Consider the following 12,336-nt stretch of genomic DNA (forward strand, 5'->3'; position numbering starts at 1 on the left):
GCCCATTTCTGTAGTTGCTGATCTCCGTGACCGCTGACAGAAAAGTCAAAACAATCATGACCAGCTGGAATCGTCGGTATGGGCTGATGCAACTAGCCAGACTGACCCGGGTGGCTGTGCTACAGGTGTTAGCTGTGTTGAAAGTGGTGGCTGCCCTAAGAGTGTTGGTTGTGCTGTCTACGACGTCTGTGGTGGTTGGAATCACTGTGATGAGTGTGATAGCTACCATAACTGTGGTCCGGTAGCTATGGTACATAATAAAGAAACGGCTCAAACACTGCATGCTGAGGTGGGCCTTGAGGTGCAGGTGGTTGTAAATACTAAGGAACATACTCCAACAATCTCAGCATATGTCCAAACGAGTCCACGTACCAATCCCAATACTCCATGGTCGGTATAAAGTCCCAGGTCGAAAGGGGGTGCAGATCCCGCAGTCGAGTAATTCGCCTGTTGCCCCACTCCGCTATCTATGTCCCATGCAAAACTGTCCAGTCATGAAGCTGCACTATGCGAAGAGCGATGCAATGCTGGTCCAGTGAAATGTCTCTTGCTTCTCACGGGGGAGGATGTGCATACCCAAACTGACGCATCACTCGGTCCGTAGGGTGCCATTCGATACACTCGAACGACAACAACAAAGAAATGGTATCACACACATCAAGATGTCCATGTAATTCGCCGGGTATGATCATTCCTTCGTACGGCCGCGACTCAAACTGCCACATATAATTCGTATGTTAGAACCCTAACATTAACGTTTGGAACTAGGAATCACAAGAACCATAAATATTTATCTCCTCTATGTTGTCCATTCAGCTGTATGTGTATGACGTGTACAAGATGACAGAGGTTCGTAAGGTATATAGATTTGAGTTCACACCGTTAGGTGATCCCGAGACATGGCCTGCATATAAGGGACCCACATTGGTCGCTAATCCCGCCTTGAGGTGAACGTCGAAAGGTCGCCCCAAATTGACATGATACTTGAATGGGATGGACTCACGCGACATGTGTGGTCCTCGGATATGCCGTCTCTGTGGTGCTAGGGTCATAGTCGGAGTCGATGTCTTCAGCATGCTGGACCGAGTGGTGCGGGTGAATGATTTTTATTTTTGTCGTATTTGTATTTTTAAATTTGTATTTTGTCAGTTGATATTTTTTATGTTAGTCGTGTTTGTATTTTTAAAATTGAGTTTATCTATTGATGTTTAATGTCAGGTGAATATTATCATTTACTGCCTTCGTGAAGTAAATATACAAAAGATTAACTACGAATTACATAGGTCAACATACAGAACATTAAATACGAAGTATATTAACTTAATTTTTAGGATTGAATCTAAAAACCCTAAACCCTATGCTTACTTCTTTCAAGCCAACCAGTTCAGTCCTTTACCCATTATGCCCTGACCGAACCGTGACGGAGTATACCTATCAGGCGGATTTCACTCCGTCCGTAGGTCATATGGGTGACCTGGAACTGAGTCATCCATAGCCGGAGCAGCCGACCCACCTGCCTCTGCCAGAGCAGCTGCACCGGAGTTGTACTCGTCAATAACTGTGTATGCCCGCTGAAGGAAACCACTATCACACGACGCACCCCCTGACGTGTGGTCAGAAGTAGGACCTCGCAAACCATGGCCCATACCTACTGATGTCCCATGTGAATTAGCCGACCTTGACGGTGAATGCATAGCACTGAAATATGACCAAGCACCCAAACTAGCGTTGGCCAAATTCTGTAGTTGCTGATCTTCGTGACCGTCGATAAAAAAGTCAAACCAATCATGACCGGCTGCAATCATCGGTATGGGCTGATGCAACTAGCCGGACTGGCCCGGGTGGCTGTGCTAATGGTGCTGGCTGTGCTGAGAGTGGTGGCTGCCCTGAGAGTGCTGGTTGTGCTGACTACGACGTCTGTGGTGGCTGGACTCACTGTGATGAGTGTGATAGCTACTATGACTGTGGTTCGGTGGCTATGGTACATAATAAGAAAACGGCTCAAACACTGCATGCTGAGGTGGGCCCTGAGGTGCAGGTCACTGTAGATGCTGAGGAACACACTCCAACAATCTCAGCATATGCCCGAACGAGCCCACGTACCAATCCCGATACTCCATGGTCGGTATAAAGTCCCAGGTCGGAAGGAGGTGCAGATCCCGCAGTCGAGTGTTTTGCCTGTTGCCCCACTCCGCTATCCATGCTCCATGCAAAATTGTCCAGTCATGAAACTGCACTCCGCGAAGAGCGATGCAATGCTGGTCCAGTGGAATGTCCTTTGCTCCTTGCGGGGGAGGTTGTGTGTATCTTCCAATCTCACTAACACACTCTCACTAATGTATATAACTGGGAGTGGGAAGACTCTTTATATAAGGCTATGACCAACGCTTGCTGTTTACTGGGGTGGAAGAGTTGTCTCCTGCATGCAGACAGCTTCCAACACGGCCACCCCGTGTTGTTGGGGTGTTGACACGCTTCTGACGAGTCGGGTTACTATTCCTCCTGCGTGTTGACTGTGACCTCCACCGATCGGCAAAACACCCCACTCCCCAATATTCAGCCAAAACACCAACAAACTTTTTATAAGAAAGATAATTTTTGATTTTTTTTGTCAAAAAAAAAAATTGGAAATAGAAAATTGAACCCAACAACTTCTTAATTTGTCATATAATTCGGTATTTTGGAAGAAAAAAACATACAAAAACACCAATATCAATGAAATTCACACATTCTAGTCTATATTAAATATAAAAAAAGAGTATAGGTAGACAATGAAAATATTAAACAATATGAATAATGGATATATCGGATGTTCATTTTACTAGATGTGCAAATAATTATTCTAATTTTAAAATTTAGGTAAATAATCTAAAAGTATGATTGATTTTAATTTAATTGATAGTTGTTCATATTATTCAAAAAAGTTATTGATTTCTATCAATTTTTTTAGCCTAATAATGAACGGTACTTGATGATAGACTATATTATCCTCAGTATTTCCGTTAATTTATTTATACAATCAATGGTTGAAATTTATACATTTCATGCTTGACGCAAGTTAATACACTTGTTATTCACTAAACTAGTGTCAATTTTTCTCTTAAGTAGATTAGAAATAAATCTAGTAATTGAAGAACAATGAACATACGAGAAGCTCGTACACGATGCGGTATTCGCTGTTCTTAAACCTGAACTCGAGAGTTCAAACTTAAAGCTTTTTCTTCGGTCATTACCTTTTTTTTTTTCTTTTAAATTTTTAAATAAAGCTTGTCTTTTCTGCTCCTACTATATACGGTATATTGACTTCAAAATAAAGGATTTTTGCAGCATCGGTTTCCATAACAATAAGCGTGCAAGTTGGTGACAACGATTGAGGTTGTCTCGAGCTTTGAAAATAACCGATCAAAGTCTGAGTTGTGTCTTGAACGTTCTGAATCCTGACACCAAAGTTTGAACACTACTCCCATAGCTTTACCTTTTCCTTTCACACCCAAAATAATATCAAATATTTAAATAATAATAATAATAATAATAATAATAAAGAGTTAGAAAAAGGTAACTGGATTTGGGTTATCTGACACTATCACGTGATCTAGCACTCACGACATTGGTTTCGTGCTGTCTTAAAACAAACAGTACCTTTAGCCCACGCGCCATTTTTCTTCTTTCTCTCTCCCCCCCTCTCTCCACTGTTATTATGGCATTCTAATGGAGGTTGCTGTTGCTGTTGTTGTTGCTTGCGTTTACTTTGTATGAAGCTCAAGGGATTCAATTTTTCACTCCCGGATCTTCTTCTTCTTCTTCCTCAAGCTTAGGTAGTGTGAGCTCATTTTTTTTAAACCTATTTTTCATTTTTTGGATTGGTTTCTCTGTTATCCAAACATTTGGTCTTTTTCAATTTTGGTTGGTGTTACGATTTACATTTTGTTTTGGGATGCAGTTGATCGATACTTACTTGTCAAGTTTCTACTTTTACCGTTTTATGTAGTTTCTGCTTTTTATATTCTTTTCTGGGTAGCTGGTTTTCTCTCTTTTATTCTTTTTATTTTTTTTTTATCTTTTGGTGCTTTTCAGTTTGAAACTGAACAATGAACATGACATACTTGTAACTGTTTGTAAATTATGATAACCTCCAGTTTCAATGTGTTAACATTCAACCTTACCCCCCCTCCTCATTTTATCTATTTGTTCAGTTGTTTCGAAATCTGTTCATGTTCTTTGGATCATGACATTCTTTCAACCTTCTTCAGTTCTTTGGTTTTGTTAATGTTAAGCCTTTTTTTGTGTGTTTTGGTCTTGGTTTTGCTTGTGTTTCTTTTTCCTTTTCAGATTATGGTTGTGTTATAATTTAACTAGGTGGTATGCCCTAAATTTTGTTGAATATTTCTCTGGATTTTGGGAAATGCAGGTAAATGGGAATCATTTCAAGGAAGATCTTTCCTGCATGTGGAAGCATGTGTGTTTGCTGTCCTGCATTGAGGTCGAGATCACGACAACCGGTCAAGCGTTACCGGAAGCTTCTTGCTGATATCTTCCCCAAATCCCCTGTTAGTCTCTTATATATCAAACTCTTTTCCATTGAAAATTTGATTAGTTACCCCATTGATCTCATTTTTTTTTAGCTACATTGTTGCTAGTTTTAGGTGATGCCCCTTATTTTACCATTGTGACAAATTTTAGTGGTGACTATTGTATATACTAAGAAAAAGGACTTAAGATATGAATGATTATGCAGCTATCTATGTGAAAGGAAGATTATCAGACTCTTATTTTCTTTTCAAATACTTAATAGGATGAGTTTCCAAGTGAAAGGAAGATTATCAAGTTATGTGAATATGCAGCAAGAAATCCTTTCCGGATTCCAAAGGTATTTATTCTTTGTCTTGAATGTTTATTGGCAATGCTGGTAAAAGAAAATTGGGCATGCTTGGTTTACACGAGTCTATTTTCGAAGTTCATGATGATATCCTTTTTCTTCCCCTGATAGATTGCGAAACATCTTGAGGAAAGGTGCTACAAAGAGCTCAGATCTGAGCACATCAAAATCAAACCTGTCAAGATTGTCGCAGAAACTTTCAATAAGTTGATTTCCGTTTGTAAGGTGCAGATGTAAGTTTCCTATCTGATTAATAGTTAGCTTTTGTTTCCACATTCTGTTGACGGCTCTCTGATATCAAACTATTAATCGTCTCTACCACACAGCGCCCGATTCATCTTGATAGTCTATTTTTCTAAAATACAAATTAAAAGTTAAATAATAATGATGTGTCCTTTTTATTGCAGAGCATACTTTGCGGTTAATGTGCTCGATGTGATGTCGGAGCTCCTGGGTTGTTCTAAGGATGAGACCATCCAAACACTTGGTTGCCAAGTCTTAACAACTTTCATATACTCTCAGGTGAAAAATGCAATCGAGAAGGCCTAAGCTACTTTCGATGTTTGCTTATGCATAAGTGTAATTTCATTCAATTAGTATTTACTTGGATGTATCTACCAAGAAACAGGAAAAAGTTAATGAATACTACTAGTACATAGTAGTGATAATCTGAAGCAGTTTTTTTTTTTTTGTAGTTATAGGTTTTGCCTTGGCTATTGCTTTTAGATTATCTCTACTTATATATTTGACACAATGAAAGAACAGGTTGATGCAACTTATACTCATAACATGGAGAAGTTGGTGAGGAAAGTATGCATGCTATCGCGGGAGCATGTCGGAGCACTTGAAAAGCGCTGCTTGAGGGCATCAAGCTTGCAATGCCTTTCCGCGATGGTAAGTAGAGTGTTCGATCCAATTCTGTGTGCTATTATGTTGTGTTTCAGTGCATGGAGGTTGGTTTATTTCCATTCCTACTATTTTCTTTTAAAGTTTCATGGTATATGCGTGTTGATTTCCTTGGCAGATTTGGTTCATGGCTGAATTTTCACACATTTTCGTGGATCTTGATGAGGTAAGTTATTCATCATTGTTGGAAGTGACATTGTAATGAAATACTCCCTTTGTTTCCATATCAATTAAGAAACCCAAAATCAAGGACTTTTACCAAAATATCCTTATGTTTTTTGCATGCCATTATTCTAGTAGTTTTTTGAAACCAGAATTTGTCGTAGGATTTTATTCTTATTCATCATTATCAATCTTCAAATTCTCTTTCAACACACTTGACAAAACAGAAAAATTATATAGATTATGCTAAACAAGCAGGTTTTGCTACCAATAAACTCAAATAGAAAGGAGAAGAATATTAAGAGTCAACACATTACTAGGAAGGTTTCTATGTTTAGCAAGAGAGAAATTGAGAGAATGAGAGTGAGTGATGAGGAAGAACATGAAGAAATCGGAAGATTAAGACTGAGTGAGAGGATACGAGAGTGAGATTCAGAGTTTTTGCGTAACCATTTTGATGAAGAAGATGAAGAGCACGAGAGTGAGAGTGAGTGGTAACATGCGCTTAGGGTGTGAGTGTTTCTGGTTGGTCAGGGTTTTGAACTATTTTATTGTGTAAATGCTTCATTGTTTATTGTGCTTAACATTAGTTGAAAATACTTGATCAATTTTATTTTATATTAAAATGTGAGAATGATAGACAACTAACTCAAGAAAGTTTCTCTAAAGTAACAAATATTGTGAACGAGAGGGAGCAAATTTACAGTGAACATTTCTATCCATCATTCTGTCATGTTCTTTAATCAATAGCTGGTTTTAAATTGACATTAGCAAAATGCAGATCATTGATGCCGTTTTAGATAACTACAAATGCGGTACACCAATTGAAGATGGTGGAGTGAGGGCAGAGCCTCATCATAATTGGGTGGATGAGGTTGTCCGACGTGAAGGTCGCGGTGGTTCAGTTGTCAGTGATGGCATTCACTCTAGCTGCTCCATCATCCAGCCAGAACCAGAAAAAAAGGATCCTTCTCGATTGACCAGGTATTCCTGATATTCAACAACTTACAAGAATGTTTTGTAGCTGTGGTGATTTTGCCTTTAATAGTGGCTGCTTCTAAAACTGTATTTTGTTTTTATTTTTAATCATTGGTACAGAGAAGAAAGTGAAACACCAGAAATATGGGCTCAGATATGCATTCAAAGAATGGTTGAGTTAGCAAAGGAAAGATCTACTATGCGCCGTGTAATGGATCCGATGTTTGTTTACTTCGATTCTAGGCAGCATTGGGCTCCTCAGCAAGGGCTAGCAGCAAAAGTCTTATCCAGCATGGCCTACTTCATGGAGAACTCTGGTATTATTATCTCTGACACATTCCGGTTCTATGAATTTTCATAAATAAATCATTCTTTATTCAAATATGTAATAAATTTAGGATTTTAAACAGCTATGATCAATGCTATGTTAGGTGCTTCTGTAAATATTTTTATTCTTTTCCCATAATATTGTTTTCCTTTCTGTTCGGCTTTTTCTACAGGGAATCAACAGTTAATTCTAACTTGTGTGGTACATCATTTGGATCACAAAAATGTTATGAATGATCCAAAACTTAAGACATATATTGTTCAAGTTGCCACATCATTGTCTATGCAAATTAGATCAGGGGCAGGGTTGAAAGAGATCGGTTTTGTTGGTGACCTCTGCAGGCATCTAAGGAAAAGCCTTCAATCCTCTGGCAGCGAATTTGTCGGCGAGCAAGAGTTCAATGTGAATATCTCTCTCCAAAATTCTATTGAGGACTGCTTATTAGAAATCGCCAACGGGGTAGGTTTGTGTTTTCATTCTTCCCCCCCATTATGGTTTTCTAATAACTAAGTTGCTGCAAGCTATTTAGTTACTAAATTACTGCATTCCTTTTCTTCATTTACAGGTCACTGAAACCCAACCGCTATTTGACTTGATGGCAATAACCCTGGAAAGTTTACCATCTGGTCCTCTTGCTAGGGCAACAATCGGATCAGTGATAGTCCTTGCTCGTGTGGTCACCCTAGCGTTGTCTCGTTTAAATTCGCAGCAGGTGAGGAGCACGTTTCCATCCAGCATTGTCTAAAGTAAAGGATGAATAGTGCAAACAGAAGCTAGAATATTAAGTGATGCACTTAGTAAACTACTTTTTGTGATCTTGACAAGGCACTATGGTGTCGTTTGATCCATGTAGTTAACCTTACCTAATAGGTTAAGGCTTGGTGGTGGTTTTTGTTGTTGGTGGTGATGTTTTGTTTTTCATTCTTTTCAGTAATTAAGAGTGAATGATACCCATCATTTCAGAGGATACATCTAATAATTCTTTTTACGCTTCCACCCAGGGATTTCCTGAAGTTCTTCTCGTGCAACTTCTAAAAGTAATGTTGCATCCAGATTTGGAGGCTCGCGTTGGAGCACACGTAATATTTTCTGGGCTTCTTTTCCCAAGTTCCTTCCAAACACATGATGATTCCTCTATGCGGTCTGTATATACGGATCGACACAGTAAAAAGAGTTTTCAGACTGCATCTACATCTGCCTCTATTACGGCCTTACTTGAAAAGCTCCGCAAAGATCAAGATGGCATTAAAACTGAAGGTCATGGAAGTGCCATTCATGATGGTTGCAAGGAAAAAGATATTACTGCTGAAGACTACAAGCCAGGGTATGGCTTAAAGAATTCTCCTAACTTTTGCAAACTCAGCTCCATCATTGATAGGGCAATGGGATCACCGAGTTTGACTGACACTGTAAGTACTTGAATTGATTTTGGTGCCTTTTTAGTCAAGAAAACAATGAAAAACTGTTATTTACCCAGTTTTTGTATTGAACTTTCCTTCAGGAATTAGGTATTATGAAGTTAAATGAGGATCAAATAGGACAGTTGCTTTCTTCCTTTTGGATTCAAGCCAATCTTCCTGATAATTTACCTGCAAATTTTGAGGCTATATCTCACTCATTCATATCAACACTACTTGTTTTACGTGCAAAGGTAGGTTTGTATGTCTCATGCTGCCTGCTATTTCAATTTAATTCATTTCGAATTAATAGAACTGAATCTTCAAAATAGCACGACACCACAGTTCACTGAAATAAATGAAATTTTGCCTAAAATTCTACAGTAAGCTTAGCTATGAAGCGAAAATGTAACTTTGCTGATCTCATCAATTACACTTAAGAATTATTTTTTGTTTGACTTTGGTCTGGTTGCATTTGACTTAGTTACAGTCATATTGACTAGCATGCTTACCAAATATATGATTTTATACTTTGTAAGCTTTGATCCTTCAATTTGTTATGAATCTGGATCAACAATTTTGAGTGCATGATATATACCTTCATGAATTCTATTTTGTTGCCTTGGCTTTTAAAATTTATTGTTGCAGAACCTGAAAGACAAAGACAACCTGTTGATCCGCTTCTTCCAGCTTCCTCTGTCTCTCTGGACTATGTTGCTGGACTCCAGTAATGGTGTGACCTATTGAGTGTTTACGATGCATATCTGATTTCAATGGAACTGGATCTTTGATTTCAAGGAAAAATTTAAAATTATGTACTTATGTTGTGGCAGGAATGTTGCCGCCATCACATCAGAGGTCCGTTTTTGTATTATCTACTGGCATGTTGATGTCTGCCTGTAAAGTGTACCAGATTCATGATCTGAATGATGTGTTCACATCGTTAGCAATGTCTGAAGTGAGTGGCTGATCTCATTTTGATACTTTGCTAGTGTTCTCTTAATAGTTCTGTTTGGCTCGTCTTGTAGTTATCCTGGACCATGTAAAATATTTTGGCTCGTCCTGTTTCTGCACTTGTCTCCATTTCTAAACAGGCGTGTGTCCGGATGTCTCTTATACCTATCTTGAAATAGTCTTCAAACACAGTCATACACATTATTTGGTAGCTATCTCAAGATAGGATTAGAGAAAACTGAGCCACAAACTTGTTTGGGAGGGGAAATAGATACAGTTAGCGCAATGGACAATGTTACTGTCCTGGAACAAAATTTACTCAATTTGTTGTAAGCCTAAAAAGTGGGACAAAGTACAGAGACAACTTTTTTGTCTTAAGTGCACAACCTAATTGAGATTGGTCATAAAACACCGAACTTTATTACCTCCAGAATGTCTTAATAACTTCCTGCTTCTATATAATCAGGTTGATCCATTTTTGGGTATCAATGACGATCATCAAGTATATGCTAAGGTCCATGTGGATTTGAGAGAATATGGTACTGCTGCGGATAATCAGGTGGCCATGTCAGTATTATCTGATCTACGGAGCAGAATATGCAAATGTGATGAGATCATAAAGGATCACTTGGCTCAAAATTTAGCTAATATCACGGAGGTACTCTTATTTTATCCTGATACACTATTTGTCCGTGAATCATAACCCTTTGTATTTACTTTATCTCTGTGGTTTCTGTTTCTCAAGCTGCATAGAGATATCCTGACAACGCTACTCTCGGAGGCATTTAAGCCGGATGAGGAATTTGTTTATGGTCCTCAGTCAATTCTTGATCATAATAAGATGAATATTCATCCCCAGGATTCACTGTCGTTTGATGGGGTACGTTTTCTCATCTCTGTTTGCCTCAAGTTCACTAGAATTTGGAGAATCTAGAGATAGTGGATATTGTTATTCTGATTATGATCAGTATTTGAGAATATTTAGGGGGATACACAGGGGTATTAGGGTCTTTACACTACTGAGTCAGTTATGAATCTGTTGGTGATAGTTGTCCTTTCTTGGTAGGATTTTCCTTCTGGCTCAGGAGTTGAGGATGACACAATAAGCGAAGCATCTGTCTCAGACCTTTCTCGATTTGTTCCGAAGATGCCTCCATCCCCTTCTATGCCTCATGTTATAAGCATTGGACAGCTTATGGAATCGGTACTCTCTCTCATGTTTGTGTATTTATCATGAAAGAAGCTCCTTCTACACGTAAACTCGCTTAGTTTTGCATTTATTTATAAGTGGACTTAGTTTTCTTAATGATGCATTTGTTGAATGTGACTCACCAATGTTCCTATAGTAGCTCAATAAATAAGCACATCCACTGCTTTTCAGGCACTAGAGGTAGCTGGTCAAGTGGCAGGGTCGACCGTCTCGACCTCACCCCTTCCATACAACGCCATGGCCAGCCAGTGCGAGAAGCTCGGGACATATGCAAGGAAGAAGCTTTCGAATTGGCTGACTTTTGAGAATCATCATTGCAGTCCAGCTGCTGATAAATATCTTCCTCCAATATGTGATAACTGGAAATCAGCACTTGAAAAGGTTTGTTCTGTATCTAATTCTAATGTGTTCTACTGTCAATTTAATAAAATCACTGCAGATATGAAATAATTACTTTTTGCATATAATCATGGAATTTCGAAATGTTGTTGTACTTATAAACTATTTTTTAACCTAAAGTTTACGATTATATTATAATTTGTTAAAAGTGTATATTGGGTGCAGGAAGTGAAGAGTGGAGAGAATAGGCAAGTAGCGGCAGCGTCGCCGAGGGAGCCATGGCTGGCAATGAAGCTGCCTCCTGCTAGTCCCTTTGACAATTTCCTCAAGGCCGCTGGCTGTTAACATATTATGTTAAATCTTGTTTCTTTCTAATTAAGTGTGCTAACATTTTGTATAGGGCACTAACTAACACGCTAAACTTGAATTGAAGGGTGAATGCTCCTTGTAAGGGTTACTCAATTATCAATTCTAACTGCATTATTGTCTATGGAATGGTACTGTTTAGGTGGGGAAAGAGTGTTTTATATGTCACTCTTTCTTATTCTTATCTAAGACACGTCCTGTTATGAAGTCAACTGGATAGGGTTTCTTCAATTATTAATTACAATTAGTAGCACTATATGATGGCACATGTACGGATCCATAAGACCATATCTGCTATCAAGGATTGTGTAATTTAAACAGCTGTTTTTAATTATGGTGATGATTGTTAGAGTAGGGTTACCACTCCTACCATCATATTTAATGGGCAAGGCGGTGGTTAAATGTCAATGATTTTTGTTGTTTAAATAACATTTTTCTAAGCTGAACAAAACAATTGCACACTCCGAAGAGAAAAAAAGGCATCATTATTTTTTTTTCTCCTTTTCTAATAAATACCATTGAGCAGAAATCAATACATAATATAATCAAGTGTTTAGACTTGCATTGATTTATTTAAGTTAACAAGGTTGGCAAAACAGTTACTGATAAATGTGAAATTGAGTGTAATTTGAATATTAATAAACAATTCTTAATTAATAAGAAAAACTAGTGTATTAATTCAGTAATTCAATGAATTAAGGATATAATTGATAAATTAATAATAAATTTTGGATGGGGAGCAAAGACTGAGTCCAAGAACAAGACTACGCCATGTAAAAATTTATGGGCTGGGTCTACACTTGTGTTATGTAATACAGGT

General features: G+C 38.2%; 1 protein-coding gene across 1 annotated transcript; it reads left to right on the forward strand.

Annotated features, from left to right (window-relative positions):
* Positions 1–3,178: 3,178 nt before the first annotated feature.
* Positions 3,179–11,850, forward strand: LOC112710723 (protein SEMI-ROLLED LEAF 2). The gene is made up of 20 exons (XM_025763112.3): positions 3,179–3,815; positions 4,409–4,547; positions 4,793–4,867; positions 4,988–5,109; positions 5,284–5,398; positions 5,642–5,770; positions 5,901–5,948; positions 6,726–6,928; positions 7,043–7,239; positions 7,423–7,709; positions 7,816–7,962; positions 8,252–8,659; positions 8,752–8,901; positions 9,296–9,380; positions 9,481–9,605; positions 10,068–10,259; positions 10,347–10,481; positions 10,668–10,805; positions 10,983–11,192; positions 11,376–11,850. Exons 2-20 carry the CDS (start codon positions 4,413–4,415, stop codon positions 11,493–11,495), a joined length of 3,021 nt encoding a protein of 1,006 aa, XP_025618897.1. The 5' UTR covers positions 3,179–3,815; positions 4,409–4,412; the 3' UTR covers positions 11,496–11,850.
* The last annotated feature ends 486 nt before the right edge of the window (positions 11,851–12,336 follow it).

Source organism: Arachis hypogaea, chromosome 9, assembly GCF_003086295.3.
Source record: "Arachis hypogaea cultivar Tifrunner chromosome 9, arahy.Tifrunner.gnm2.J5K5, whole genome shotgun sequence".
NCBI lineage: Eukaryota > Viridiplantae > Streptophyta > Magnoliopsida > Fabales > Fabaceae > Arachis > Arachis hypogaea.

Bases quoted from the DNA above. Each gene is read 5' to 3' on its own strand.
- LOC112710723 (XM_025763112.3), top strand. From the start codon at position 4,413: ATGGGAATCATTTCAAGGAAGATCTTTCCTGCATGTGGAAGCATGTGT. The intron at 4,868-4,987 runs GTATTTATTCTT...TTCCCCTGATAG, and splicing joins ATCCTTTCCGGATTCCAAAG to ATTGCGAAACATCTTGAGGA. The intron at 5,771-5,900 runs GTAAGTAGAGTG...TTTCCTTGGCAG, and splicing joins TGCAATGCCTTTCCGCGATG to ATTTGGTTCATGGCTGAATT.